This window comes from Cyrtonyx montezumae, unplaced genomic scaffold, assembly GCF_038088225.1.
Source record: "Cyrtonyx montezumae isolate F1298 unplaced genomic scaffold, pur_monq_1.0 scaffold_4, whole genome shotgun sequence".
Classification (NCBI taxonomy): Eukaryota; Metazoa; Chordata; class Aves; order Galliformes; family Odontophoridae; genus Cyrtonyx; species Cyrtonyx montezumae.
In genome coordinates, this window is record NW_027072045.1 from 11,319,128 (window position 1) to 11,333,081 (window position 13,954).

Below are 13,954 nucleotides of genomic sequence, written 5' to 3' on the forward strand. Positions count from 1 at the left end.
GTTAATGATGGACCAAATTTTCTCTTCAGCAGCCACTGCTAGTAGAAAAGCTTGGGAAGTCCCCTGGGTGCCAGAAGGGGAGGAAAAGATGCACTCCACAGCCAAACTGCTAAGCTATGACTGCTCCCACAGATTCACGCTCCTGCTCTTTACTGCCTTGTGTTACTTCTGAAAAGTTCATCCCACTCCCTAGCAGCACCCTGAATTACATGGAAGAAACCATACTGGGGCATGGATCTTGGGAGATGAAGAAAGGAAACCTTCCTGAGCCCAGTACAGTTCTGGTTGCTCAATGGGATACTCAGAGCTACAAGGAACTCTCAGAACAAAACCCAGAGACAACATTTTAATATGCAGAATCCAATCTCCTGATCTCTTCTAGTTTTCCAGAGAGTTTAGATTTTGTAGGACCTTAATGATGGGGTTCATGGCTAGCCTTTAGTTGGTAAGAAACAAAACCTCTAAGAGTCAATTCTCCACAGGCACACATTAACAAGGTAACTGTGGGATGGACTTCATAGGAAAACAAAGGCATTTTCACATTTCTGTCAATCCTCAGGGTACAATTTCTGCTGCAGCCTGCTGTTTCCTGCTCCCATGAGACCCTCCCATTAGATGCAGCAGGAGCTGTGCTCATAAACCTCACGAGCAGAGACAAAACATTTGCGCACATATTTTTCATATATGTTATGCAAGCTGAAATCCTAAAATATACAGTGATAAACAAGTGTGAATTTCCTGAGATATTTACATTGTTTCAGAATGAGAAAGAAATAATAGAGAACCTTTGCCTAAACCACTAAACCCACTCAAACCTTTGATAATGTTTTCAAAAATGAAATGTTACTTTCATCTCCTCCCAATTTTTTTTTATTTTTTTTTTGCGGTTGTTTGCCCAAACTGCTAGCCAATGTGGAAAAAATCCCATTAGGCAATGTGAGCGAGTCCTGCTGGGTTTCCAGCCTGAGTGGAAGCAGTAAGAACCCTACAGAAAATGAAGCAAACCTGTAGGAGGGATTTTCTGCCTCTGGGCCTGAGCCTGAAATCTCTGCAATCTCCCTGCATTTTCAGAAGAAAGAGTCTTCCTCCTTTCTTTCCCCTTTTCTGGCTATCACAGAAGGTTGATGTGCTGCTGTAGATCTCAGCACACTGCAGTCTCTAGTGATGGGCAACAGCAGGATCATTCAGTCTCAGTTGCTATGTGCAGACAGAACCCCTGGAAAACTCACTGCACAAATGAAGGATTTGCATGTTCATCTGTGTATGCTATGAGCTAAATCTGCCAAAGACAATGAACCATGCTCTGCCAATGGAAGGCACAGAATGAACAAGGAATGCAAAACACAGTCCTGCAAGTGGGAAGGCATAAGCTTGTAAATCTCTAGGTGAAGTGCAAAGGGCCCCAAACTCCTTAAGGTGCCTAAAATAAGCTTCATTTCCTAATGGGAAGGGTGAATTCCACTGGCAAGTAGCTTCCAGAGTTTGTGAAGGAGATTAACTTTTCATGTGAGCTGCAGCAGAAAGGCTATAGCTCCATCCTCTTGGTTACAACAGAGGCAAAGGAAGAGAAATCAGTCCATGCCTGTGAGAAAAACATGATGTCTGCAACGCTCTCTTCTCTGACATTATTGCTATCAGTAGACTGACACAACAAAGCAGTCAGCAGACTGTCAGAAAATTCCTTTTCTCAGACAGCCATAAGTGCTCCTTTCAGCCAAACCCACTTATCACCCATACCAAGGTCTTTTACTTCCAGGTCCTCTTCACCTGCCTTTCCACCTCTCACCCCTTTGCTGTGGAGAGGCTAACTCTCACCTCCAGACCACCCTTACTGCTGCCTTGTTTATATGAAGAAAAGCTCTCATTGTGGAACCAAATTCAGCAGCTAACTCTTCATCCTCTCTCAGTCTGCCTGCTAAAGCTCCTTTGCATGGATGCATGCAAAGCCTGGTTGGCTAGAGATGCACACTCTGTACTCAGCACCTAAAGTACTGTGTTCAGTTTGGGGCCCCTGACTGCAAGAAAGACACCAGGGCCCTGGAGCTTGCCCAAAGAAGGGCAACAAAATAGTGAAGGGTCTGGAACAAAAGTCCTGTGGGGAGGAGCTGAGGGAACAGGTTTGATTTTTTTTTTTTATTTTTTTTATTTTTAAGTCTGAAGAAGAGGAGGCTCAGGGGAGAACTCATGGCTCTTAACAATGATCTTAAAGGAGGTTGTAGTGAGGTTGGGGCTGGCCCCTTCTCCCAGGTAACAGCTATAAGACAAGAGGTAATAGCCTCAAGCTGTTCTGGAGCAGTTTAGATTAGATATTAGGAAAAATTCCTTCTCAGGTAGAGCGGTGAGATATTGGCACATTCTTCCCTAGGAGGCCGTAGAGTCACTGTTTCTGGAAGTATTCAAGAAAAAGGTATGTGTGGCACTGAGGGACACAGTCTAGTGACATGGTGGTGATGGGCTGATTGTTGGATGAGATGATCTTAGTGGTCATTCCAACTTCAACCGTTCTATGATTTTATGAACTATGGTGACAGACAAAAGTAGAAGTATCAACAAAGACTGGAGACCTTTAAAGATCAAGATCTGACTACTGTGCTTTTTGTGGATGAGATGAAGACCTGCTGCAAATATCAAAGCCTGGCAGACTCCAACATTCATTCCCAACAGCTACCATGCCAATAAGAGAAGGTATCAATTACTCACCTTAAGCCTGACTTGCTCATAAATAACAATGGGTCTGTTGCTGAAGGTAATGGCATTGCAGAAGCTAGCCTGGCGCTTCACTGCCTTCTGTGTTGTGTCCATGATGATCTGGGACCCCTTCGCGTGGGGGTGGAAAAGCAAAGGGCTGATGGACAGAGCTCCACACTGTGGGATGGGGAGACAGTGCTTCTGCTTGTGGTGACATCGGTGGGAGGAGGCTGGGAATGAGCCACCTAAGGAATCTGAAAGTAGAATGAAGGAAAAAAGGTTTCAAATCATTCTTGAGCACCACTCAGCAATATCCCACCTGGATTCCTTCACCAGCCCACATCCCTTCTCCTCTCTCCTTTACTGATGAGAACCTCAGCTGAGAGGTATTTGCCATGAAGGCCCTTATCTGCACATTATGACACAGTGACAAAAGCAGAGAGTGAGCAAGGGTATCAAGCAAGGAGAAAATTACATCTTTCTCTAAACAAGGCCCTATACAAAAAGTCAATACAAAACCAACACAGTCAAGGCAGCAGCTTTGTTCATGGGAAGGACCCATTAGTTTCTTTTCAAAAGGGAGTCTGCAGCAGCTCAAGCACAGAACAATCATTATACCAAACACAAGTCATCTGTTTCCTTTTCCTTGTGCACACAAACAAACTGCATTATGCACATACATTTGGGAGGAGATGCTCAGATTTAGAAACAGTACCAACAAAATAATGAATTATTCCAGGATCGACTGAGGGATGCAATAAGAGCAAATGTGACCTTAGCAATGCATCAGTTTGCTTTTGCATGACTAACAGTATGCTTTAAAATTCTATTTCTCAATTGCACAAACTACATAAACTAATTATATCCATTCTTCATGCAAATTCATTGCTGACAGTTATGTCTTTATACAGCTACTATAAAAATAATGGTTACAACTCTAATGTAATTCTCGGGAGGTAGAAATATAAAGCCTGAAATATAAAGTCCCAGCCTTTGGGACATCATTAGTCTCTAGTTGCATTAAGCTGCAATGATTCAGGCTCACTGTGTTGATGAACAAGTACCACTTGTTGATGAACAAGGATTTCACTGAGAACATTCTGACTCAACTCCAATGCCAGCCACTCCAGCTTTCTGCTCTCATTCCTGTTGTTCTATCTCTCAGTGCTATCCCTTCAGAACACAGCCAGAAGGCCAGACAAATGGTTTTACCTTTAAAAGCTCTCATTAATGCCTTAAATGAGAGATAAACCACCTGGGAGTGATTTGATACTCTGGATTACATGGAATATAAGTCATTTTCCTTCTCCTGTTCTTCACAAGAGAAGCTAATAGCAAATATACATTCATGTCACCTGTGCATTCAGATCTGAATTTTATAACTCAAATTTGTTGCTAGCAGCCACATACCAAAACAAACTTGTGCAGCACAGAGGCACAGACATTTTAACTTCATTGTCTCTGTGCTCTAATTTTACTGGGTAGTTTGGCTGTGATTATAACAATTTCTGCATCACTCCATAGGATGTGATGCCCTTTTGAAACATCATAAAGAAGTGATGAAAACCACTCACAGCTTCCAAAACAGGCTCTGATAACAGTGCTGCATATGTCCAGAGCATCTGCTGGAGTCGTGTTATAGAGCCTTAGGGTCGTGCCTGACCTTATAGAAGGATGTTAGTCGAATGCTTATTTGCTGTGACAAGGTGGCTCTGCTGGGTGAGAATGGGTCAAACCACCCTAGGTCAATGCCTGCAGGAAGAGTGCTCTCATACACACAGCTGAAACACAGGGCGACTATGCCTTTGGGAATGGAAGAACCCACCCCTGGACAAGCTTTCTCAGATAGAAAATGTGGATGGGGATGAGACATCCACCTGCTCCCTTATGTTCTTAGTTAGACTCCTATGTAAGGAACACGGACAGATAAGGATTGAAAAAGGTCTTAATTTAAAAAAGAAAAATGGTCTTAATTTTAAACAAAAAAATATTTGGGTTTTGTTTCCACCTTACAAGTGCTTGAAGAAGTTATAAAGCAACGGACTAAATACGATGTCTTTGCTAAGTTCTTCAGGACAGTATGCCCATTCCAATAGGAGAATATACCATGCAACCTCAAATCACAACACAGATATCCAAGGCTGAACTTAGACAAGGAAACTATCACTTTGGAAATGCAGTCTGGTGATATATCGTTGTGCTTGCTAGGCTGGCAAAAGACAAAATAAATCATCAGCTTTAAGTCTTTATTCAAACTGAGCTTGACCTGGACTCCAGCATTCTCCCATTCACTTATTTAAGAACACATGTTGACATCCTCAGCTTTTGCTACCATCAATATTGTATGTTACTTCCAGGGCTCTTGCAGTAGGCTTCAATTATTTTTTTTTCTTTAAATAAAGAATTGAGTGAGATCACAAAACTGGAGCTTCAGTTGGCAAAACACATGAAAGATCTTCTGATTCCACACGAACCATACGAGACTGCATTAACCAAAAGTCTGTCCCAGACTCCTCGTCTCCCACAAGCTGACTTATCAGTCATTCACAAGAGAGAAATGAAGTTATCACTTCAAATAGAAATTGCAAACAAACAAGAAGGTTGAAAACTGAAAGCATGTTCAAGGGCACTACAGGTTTCCCGTGCCATGATCAGGTAATAAAAGAGCCAGGGAGAAATACTTCCTGATGACAAATTGGACATGTAGCAACAAGCCAGCACCATGCAAACAACTGGAATCTTGTGACAAAAGTCACAAGACCAAAATCATGTCTGAGAACCAGATCTTGCGTCAAACTGCTGCAAACCTAGAGAAGGACCGTGGGTCTCCATACAGGTTTCATGCTGAGGGTCACAAAGATCAGTATCTGCTCACTCTCACCATTCTGAAGACTAGATATGTTGCCATTTCCAATTCATGCTCAACAATAGGTGCCATTCGTATCACTTCTTTTGCTAATGAAAATCACACTGCGAAGCAGTCCAAGCCATTCTTCCTTCAGCACCCTAAGAGCTCTTTGCTTTGAGCCCTGGCTGTTTAAAAAGGCAAAATATTGTCCCAAAGGTGGCACACTCCTCCCTTAATGTGTGCTAAATATCCCTCGGCTCCTGGATCTCAAGGCCTGAGGAAGATCCATTTGTTCTATAAAAGGCAGAACTGGGGCACTGGATGTTCTCAGCTTAGAAAACATATCCCAAAGCCTGCTACAGGTTTTCACCGCAAGCATTCATTCTCTGCAAAATGAGAATCTTGAAGGCTTGGGATTTCTTAAATGCTACAAAAGAATGACTGGAGTTCATTTTTTTCCAGTTGAAACCTCTTGATAAGCACCTAACAGAATCATATCAAAATTCATTTCAGACTGAAAACTAACTGCAAAGTATTTAAGATAAACTTCTTTGAGCATGTGAAATAAATAATATTCATAAATGAGTGAGAGAGAAAAGAAGGCTTCAGAGCAAGGACCAGGGACTGACATGAAAAAGAGGTGGGAATGTCAAATCCCTGTCCACCTGGGGAAGAGGTGGAGAGAGGTGTGAGGTCAGTGACCCCTGCCTGTCCTGCAGACAGTGATGGGGAAAGGAGTGGACAGAGCAAAGACCACGCTATGAAAGGAGAAAAGGGTTCCAAAGAGGATGACAAATATGTTTTATCTGCCCACCAGTCTTAGTGTGCATGCATTTAAAAAGAAGGATTTGGGAACATCAGTGCAGCAGGAAAGCCTTAGCCCTGAAAAAAAACCTGCACAGCTTCTCCAAAGCTATACGGTTACCAGCAGCACAGGGAGACAAACCAATCAAGTATGAGATGAATAATAACAATGCAGCCTGCTTTTTGAGGTGGTTCTATATTTTGGGAAATTATGGTAGTGAAATAGAGTAGCTAGTTCCACTGATCCTTTGCATTTATTAACTAAGTTCAAAAGGAGAAAACCACAATGAATTCCTTGTGCTAGGCTTTGCAAGTGAATTTTTCAAAGCACACTTCAAGATACAGTTTACTAAAAATAAATATTAGCTTAACACCATGGGAAACTGAAAAGGGTTGCAAGCCTTGTTTTCTTCATGCGCAGCCTGATCCTGGACATTAGCACAGTGGAGAAGGAACAATAAATAATTGCAAATGTAAAAACAAAGTATTTTTCAATGCCTTTATAAACGTGCTTGCTTTTCTTGAAAAAATAAATAATTGCTTATCTCCAGGCTACAACCAATTCTCCCCATGCCTGTTTGGTGACAATGTCCTCATCAGATTGCTGTCACTACAGTCAACTACTGATCTTGGCATTACAAGATGACTGGGACACAAAGCTTTGCCCTTGCACAGGGACTACAGCTTTGCAGGAATGGGGGTTTGGGGCACGGAATGATAGAAATGCAAAGAGTTAATTCTAGAACACTGAATCCAGGCAACCTGAAATTATAGAGCATCTTGGGTTAAACTGTAGTGAATTAGGGACTTATCTACAAGGTGGATCTGAGCCAGTAGGTCAGATCTAGCACTCCCATCCAGGACTCCAAAACAAATCAAAGCCAAAACGTAACTTATTTTCATCTGTGCTATTTTAGCAGTGATTAGATGTATCAAGAGAGTGGGTTAGCACATAGTGTAAGATTTTCCACTTAAACTGCAAACTAGGAGACAAGAGACAGGTGCAGACAGACAACATGTACATGAAAGGAGATAATACCAGCTCGGGTAAGGCAAAGAGTTATTCCTTTTTTTTTTTTTTTTTTAAGACCAAAAAAGCAAAGCAGTGTCTGAAGTAGTAGACTTGTAAGACAAGTGTGGTTTCGTAGATGCCTGTGAGATGTCCCTCCACTATGAAAAGTAGGCAACAGAAGCCAGAGCTCAGTGCAGGATGATCCACAATGGATCCATCTCTTAAAACTGACTGATGGAAAGTGGTTAGTGTCTGAGGAACCTTCCAAGTCATTAAGCTTATTTTTAATGTCACCGAGAAAAAAAAAAAAAAACAGTAGAAGTGGTGCAAAAAAGGACAGAACATAGAAGCAGCCATGATGTGGAATATGACTTCAGTGTGGAGCAGTGATGGATCATGTTTGGCCACTTCCCACGGTGAGACCATAACCTCTGCAGGAGTGCCAGGCAATGAGCTGGGTGTGGGACCTTTTTAGCAACCTCAGCAGAACCCATTGAACAGTACACCCTCGGTTACGACCTAGATGCAAGGCTTTCTGAGGGTGTGCCTGAAAATGATACAGAGGTTACAAGTATGAGCAAAGGCCAGGAGGGTGGCAATTTGTATAGAGGTTGAAAAAGGAGACAGAAAAGCTTAGGAGAGATGGGAGAAGAGCTCTGCTCCAATCAATACATAGAAAGTCTGAGTTGTAATACTTTTTTTAAAAAAGAAAAACAAAACAAAACAAAAAAACTGAGAGTAAAAATACAGTTGGGCAAAGAGATATAGGTACCATAAAGGAGCACTGAATCTGTTTAATTACTTGTAGAAAGGTTATGTCTGAACTAATGTTTGTGGAAATTACTCAGAGAAATAATGAAGATGTTCCTGGGCAAAGCCCAAGATGCAGCACTGAGGAAAATGGTTTGGTGGTCATGATGGTTATGGGTTGATGGTTGGACTAGATGATCTTAATGGTCTTTTCCAACCTTAACGATCCCATGATTGTATGATTCTCCGTGCAAAGGAAGTTGTGGAAGACCCAAAATGCCAGAGAGGCGGGAAGCAAGGAGAGCAGGGTATGACAGAGTTGGGGAGGTGACCCACAGGAGAAACGACCCAGCTGCTGGCACTGTGAGGGGTCAGAAGTGCCAAGTAATGAGAGGATAGCTCTTTTTGGCAGAAAAATAATAATAATAATAATAATAAAAAAGATTACATGAAAGCTGAGAGGAATATAGAAGTATTCTACATATTTATAAAGCTGTTGAAAAGAAAGCTCTTCCCCTCGTAAATTAACTTTTAAACTCAGCACCTTCAGTAATGATGCCATGTAGTAATTAACTACCTCTTGGCCCCTAATTAGGGGGTCTTCATTCAGCATCTCCCACAGACATCTGCAGCAAATCTGTCACCAGCATCACCACAACCTCCTCCTATGCCACTGTCCTTTACAGTATCACACAATATAGTCTACCTGAGACAAACCAGTGAAATCTACCATAACTCCTGCTATTCATTTTCTCAGTACAGAGCAGAGCAATGCATGTAAAACACTTTACATCTGTATTAGAGTTCCTCCAAAGCTTCATCTACCCAGCTAGAGTTCCCAACATAGCATAAGATGCATTTTCCCTTTCCCCCCTGCAAGGTTAGGCACAGCTGTGATGAACGGCAAAGCTGCTGCCCAGAGGCAGCTGTGCTTCACTGCATAGCCTGCAGAGCAGAAACGCCAGGAGGGGTAATGACAGCTCCCACTGCAAAGAAGTAGCTACATAAAAACAGAGCCCAACTGCAAATATTTTATGGCTACATAGTATTTCCATGGACTACAAATCAATGTAAAAGATGTTTTCTTCTAGGGGCCTCATATAGACCGTGTTTTTAAAATGCATTCCCTCTGCTAAATATAAATCAGTAAGAGTTTTTGTTCTTCCAAAAGATTAACTAGCCTCAGTATTTTAGGATCTAATTCTGGAATACTTGAAGATGTGCCAGCTGTCTCTTCCAATTTAAATAGTTTAATGGAAAGTCTATCCTGGGCACATTTTCCATGTATGGTATAATAGCTTGAAAGTCCGAATATTGAGAGTTCACCACAAAAAGTAGTAATCTGTCAAGGTTCAACTTCATGTATTTCTCAAGACAAGAAGGAAGGTGGGAACAGTGGAGACCAGGCATAAAGCAAACATAAAAGTGGTTGCAACAATAATATGAATCCGCAGAACTAAAATCTAAGAGAGTAGAAAATGGACTAATCTACCAAACAGTGCAAAGAAAATACAAATTAGAGAAGCTGCTGTTCTCAAGTCCTGGAATTACTTGTGAGAAATCAAGGATGTGTTTCTAGACTCAGCAGCTTGAGTTAAGCCTATAGCAGACCACTCATACTGCATATTTATGATACAATGAGCTACAGCAGGATGTTTTTCTTAATACAGTTCCTCTGTCCCCAGTAACAAGAGATAGGGCATTAAGAGGGTAATGATGAGCATCTCTGAATTATGCTTCCTGTCTGGATAGAGCACTGTGAGAGCATCCTCCAGCTGACTACCTGTCATCTTAGTGCATACAGAACTACACATTAGGGATGCATAAGACAGTGGCCAAAAATCTTGCGCTGTCTCTGACCTCCCATGTACTAAGTGTTCTGCATAGCACTGCTCCCTAAGCAGAGACCACTTTCACTGCAAAAGACAAAAGTCCCAGACTGGATACACCTTCCTACCATGCTCTCTACAAAACCTGTGGCTCTGCCAAGTATCCCTGTAATAAAGCAAGTGAGCAGTACACTGGAATAACACAGACGGGAGAAAGCAGGAATCTCTCTGCAGACACAGCATTTGTAGGAAGGTGGTATGGGTGCTGGACATTTAAAGTTTGTATCCATTGCTGCAGGATAAGAACAAAGGCTGCTGGATGGATACTCTTAGAAAGACGCTGGAAAACACTCCAAGACAGGGACAGCACCATTCACCTCCAAGCAAACACTACACTTGTACTAACTGAGCTATCCCCAAGACTACAGTGATATAGCTCTCATACTACAACTTCCTCAAATACACAGAAAGTTCAGAGACCAATGTGCTAGACGAGCTTAGATCACAGCAATCAGAAAAGAGCTCTTGCTCAAGAGCACACAGACTCAACCACACCAGGGATTCAGCACCTTAACATGCCACTCCAAATTCCCATCCTTGGGCACAGCATGGGGACACCCAGCACCAAGTCCACATGCTTCTGCCTTACAGCAGCATATATGAACAAGGCATTAACATTCCTTACAACTCAGAAATGCTGACAACTTTGGATAGAAACAGTGAAATTTCCAGTGGCTTCGCAGTCTCTTCCGCATTTTGCTGTTTGAATTTATTGCAAATGTCATGTGTGGATGGCTTCACTTTAATTTAGTATCTGGTTGGTCAGGATATATAACACAGAGCCTGTTCTTTTACTTCTCTTCTTACCCAGCTGGACAGTGTAGATTATGTTTATCATTCACTACCACATACCATGAAGTTTTAAGCCATAATGCCATTTCTAAAGAATCTCAGGAAGTAGTTTTTCTTCTTATACATGACATTTACTTCTGGAGTCTGCCATTTTTCCTAATATAAACCACCCATTTGAATTCACTTTGAGGTACTACAAAGTTGGGTCATTTTGTGTTAGTCTTCTTCAAAAATGCAATGCTTGGGTCATATTTATTTCACACTCTCCCTTCTAAAGTTCACTGCCACTGTTATTCGCAGGGTCTCTTGACAGCACGCCTGCTGGAAGCAGCTCCTTACCCCATCCGTATTTAAAACTTAACAAGCACTTCTAAAACACTGTGATTATTTTTCCAAGCCCAAACAACGCTTTGCAGAAAGCTCCCCTCCCACTGCTCTCAGAGGTTTAAGCACATCTTCTTCCTTTACTGGCTGCTGCCTGCAAGTGTGTCCAAACCCAGGAGCAGTACTTCCCTTCCTGCAGGGCTGCCAGGGTTGCACACAGCAAGGTGATGGCACAGCTAAAGGACAGTGCTCAGCTCCACATGCCCTGAATCATTAAGGTTGGAAAGACCACAGAGATAATCTATTCCAACCATCAATCCACCCCCTACATTGATCATGAACCACGTCCCTCTGTGCCAATCACTGTATCCCTTGAACACCTCGGGTACAATGACTCCACCACCACCCTGGGCAGCCTATTCTGATAAAATGGTGATCTTCCACCCCCAACAGATATACCAGTAATTTCCTTACTGCTGTCACGTCCCTCCAAGCAATACGATGACTGTTGTGTGAATTTTTTGCAAAATCCTTCTGGTGTTGATGTTGTAATACTCAGATTTTTGCTTTCTGCACATTGGTAGCTGTAGATGTACCATCATTCGCTATGTCTTCTGATTTTTGGTATGTTTTCATTCCTGTTGAAAATTCCCTTTTCAGTGTAAGAAATTTCCTCACTTTGCACTTAGTTGCTACAGTCTTAGAACTATTTACATCTACATCCATTATCCAGATATCAAAGATTTTCATCCAAAATAAATAGCCAAAGAAGTCCTAAAGGGAAGTCCTTTAAGCATGTAATTACTGAGGGTCTTCTGGTTTCTTCACGGACAAAGAGAAACTGCACTTGCATTTTGGGTTTGATGTACACATTTTAGTCTGTAGAAAACATGTACATTTTAGTCTGGAGAAAAGGAGGCTCAGAGGAGACACTATTGCACTCTACCACTTCCTGAAGGGGTGTTGTGGTGAGGAGGGGGTGGGCCTCTTCTCCCTGATAAATAATGACAGGACGAGAGGGAATGGCCACAAGTTGTGCCGGGGAAGATTTAGATTAGATTTGAGGAAACATTTTTTCTCTGAAAGAGTGGTCAGGCACTGGAATGGCCTGCCTAGGGAGGTGGTTGAGGCACCATCCCTAGCGCTGTTCAAGAAGCGTTTAGATGAGGTGCTAAGGGATTTGATTGAGTAGCTTAGTGGGTAGGGATGGTGATGGGAGGATGGTTGGACTAGATGATCTTGTAGGTCCTTTCCAACCTAATGTATCTATGAATCTACACAGTCTGACTCATCCCAGAAGATACTGATCCCAGCAGATTATGTTTGGCAGCACATAAATCCTTAAAGCACAGGGTTATTAGATCTAGCAGATTAGCAGGTACACAAAAATGTGACTCTACTATGTGGTCATGTTTAACAGCCTCATAAATGTTTCAGAAATTACAGGAGCAATGTACTTCCTTGAATTCCTCCTCCACCATTTCTCTACTGACATCCTCCTTTCTCCTCTCCTACCTCTCTCTCCAGAAGAGCACAGACCACACAAACTTTGCCTCTGCTGGCTTTCATATCCTTTCTTCTCCAAAATTAGATGTGCTAGCCACCATATACAATTAAAATAATATTTTTCCAGGCGAATAATTTGAGTGCTGCTGCAGCAAAATAGGAGAAGGGCAACATTTCTCCTCTTATACAAGAATTTGGCCGTCCACTGGTGTATTCCTTCATTAATCTTCACTTTCTGTACCAAAGGGAGAAGAGGAATCTAAATTACTGACTTTGCCAGTCCATCTGGCTCTGCAGCACATCACTTGCACCAGTTTAAACACTTCTACCGGTCATTAACTCTGTTTCTTTTGCATCTGAATCTGGCCCTATGAATTCAAACCTGAAACTTCAATGGCCAGTCAGGGAATAAAGTTACCGTTTACTGTAATGAAGACAAACAGCATCCCTGGCGTCAATTCCAAAGAAAAAGCATGAACACTATTCCATAACCCTTCGAGCCATTCCCATGCCAGGCCCATGAAGTTATTACTTAACGCCTCGCTATAAATAGGTGCTGCAGTAGTCCATACAGGAACTTGTTTTTCTTAGAGCCTACTGCAACAGGTCAGCCAGTAAATGACCAAGGGTGCTGTATCCAAATTGCCTGAGAACAAGAGCATGTAGAGAAGCTTTTTGTCTTCCAAAGCAACTCTACCTGCTATCCTTATGCTGGATCTCACACCAGAAGACAGCTTGGAGGTGACTCTAACAGCACAAGGCCTCTAATACTCACAGATTTTGTAGAGGCAAATAGACCCTCAAGAACGCTCAAGGTCTGTTTATTAAAAGCCTTCACAGAACTCCCATAAAGTGTTGTTATTTCCTTAGTACTTGTGTCAGCCTCTTAAGTAGAGGAGGTTACCTTTATATTTAGGAAGCTCCCCTACCTCTAGTTTGAAATTTTATTAACATCAACACACACCAGCTATGCAAAAGAAAACCTACAACGCAATCTTCGGCAACTTCCTACTGCTGCAGACTTGCTTTCATAACCATGTCTTACACCAGGATGACCAGTTATTTACCAAAGTTGGGGAACTTACAGCAAGTAACGTAGGAGGAACAACGTGAAGATGACTATTTCTAAATAGCTGAAAGAAGAGAGAAGTGTTGGAAAAACACAACAGTTTGTAAAAGGAAGAAGATGCTGTTTTAAAATTCATGCAAAGGGGAATTTTTGCAAATTAAAGAATGGAAAGAGGAAGAAATGCAATTCAGAGCACTGGTCCTGATGTAACTACAATCATTGTGTGACTGCCTTGAAGCTCCTGCATGAATAAGAAACAATCTTAAAGGAAT

General features: G+C 42.0%; 1 protein-coding gene across 1 annotated transcript in view; it reads right to left on the reverse strand.

Moving 5' to 3' along the window:
* NEURL1 (neuralized E3 ubiquitin protein ligase 1) overlaps positions 1-2,891 on the reverse strand; it is a 59,611-nt gene extending 56,720 nt beyond the window's left edge. Inside the window, exon 1 of the mRNA XM_065746047.1 lies at positions 2,701-2,891. Coding sequence (XP_065602119.1) covers positions 2,701-2,802 — 102 coding nt within the window. The 5' untranslated portion in view covers positions 2,803-2,891. The remainder of the gene's footprint in view (positions 1-2,700) is intronic.
* Between the last annotated feature and the right edge of the window lie 11,063 nt (positions 2,892-13,954).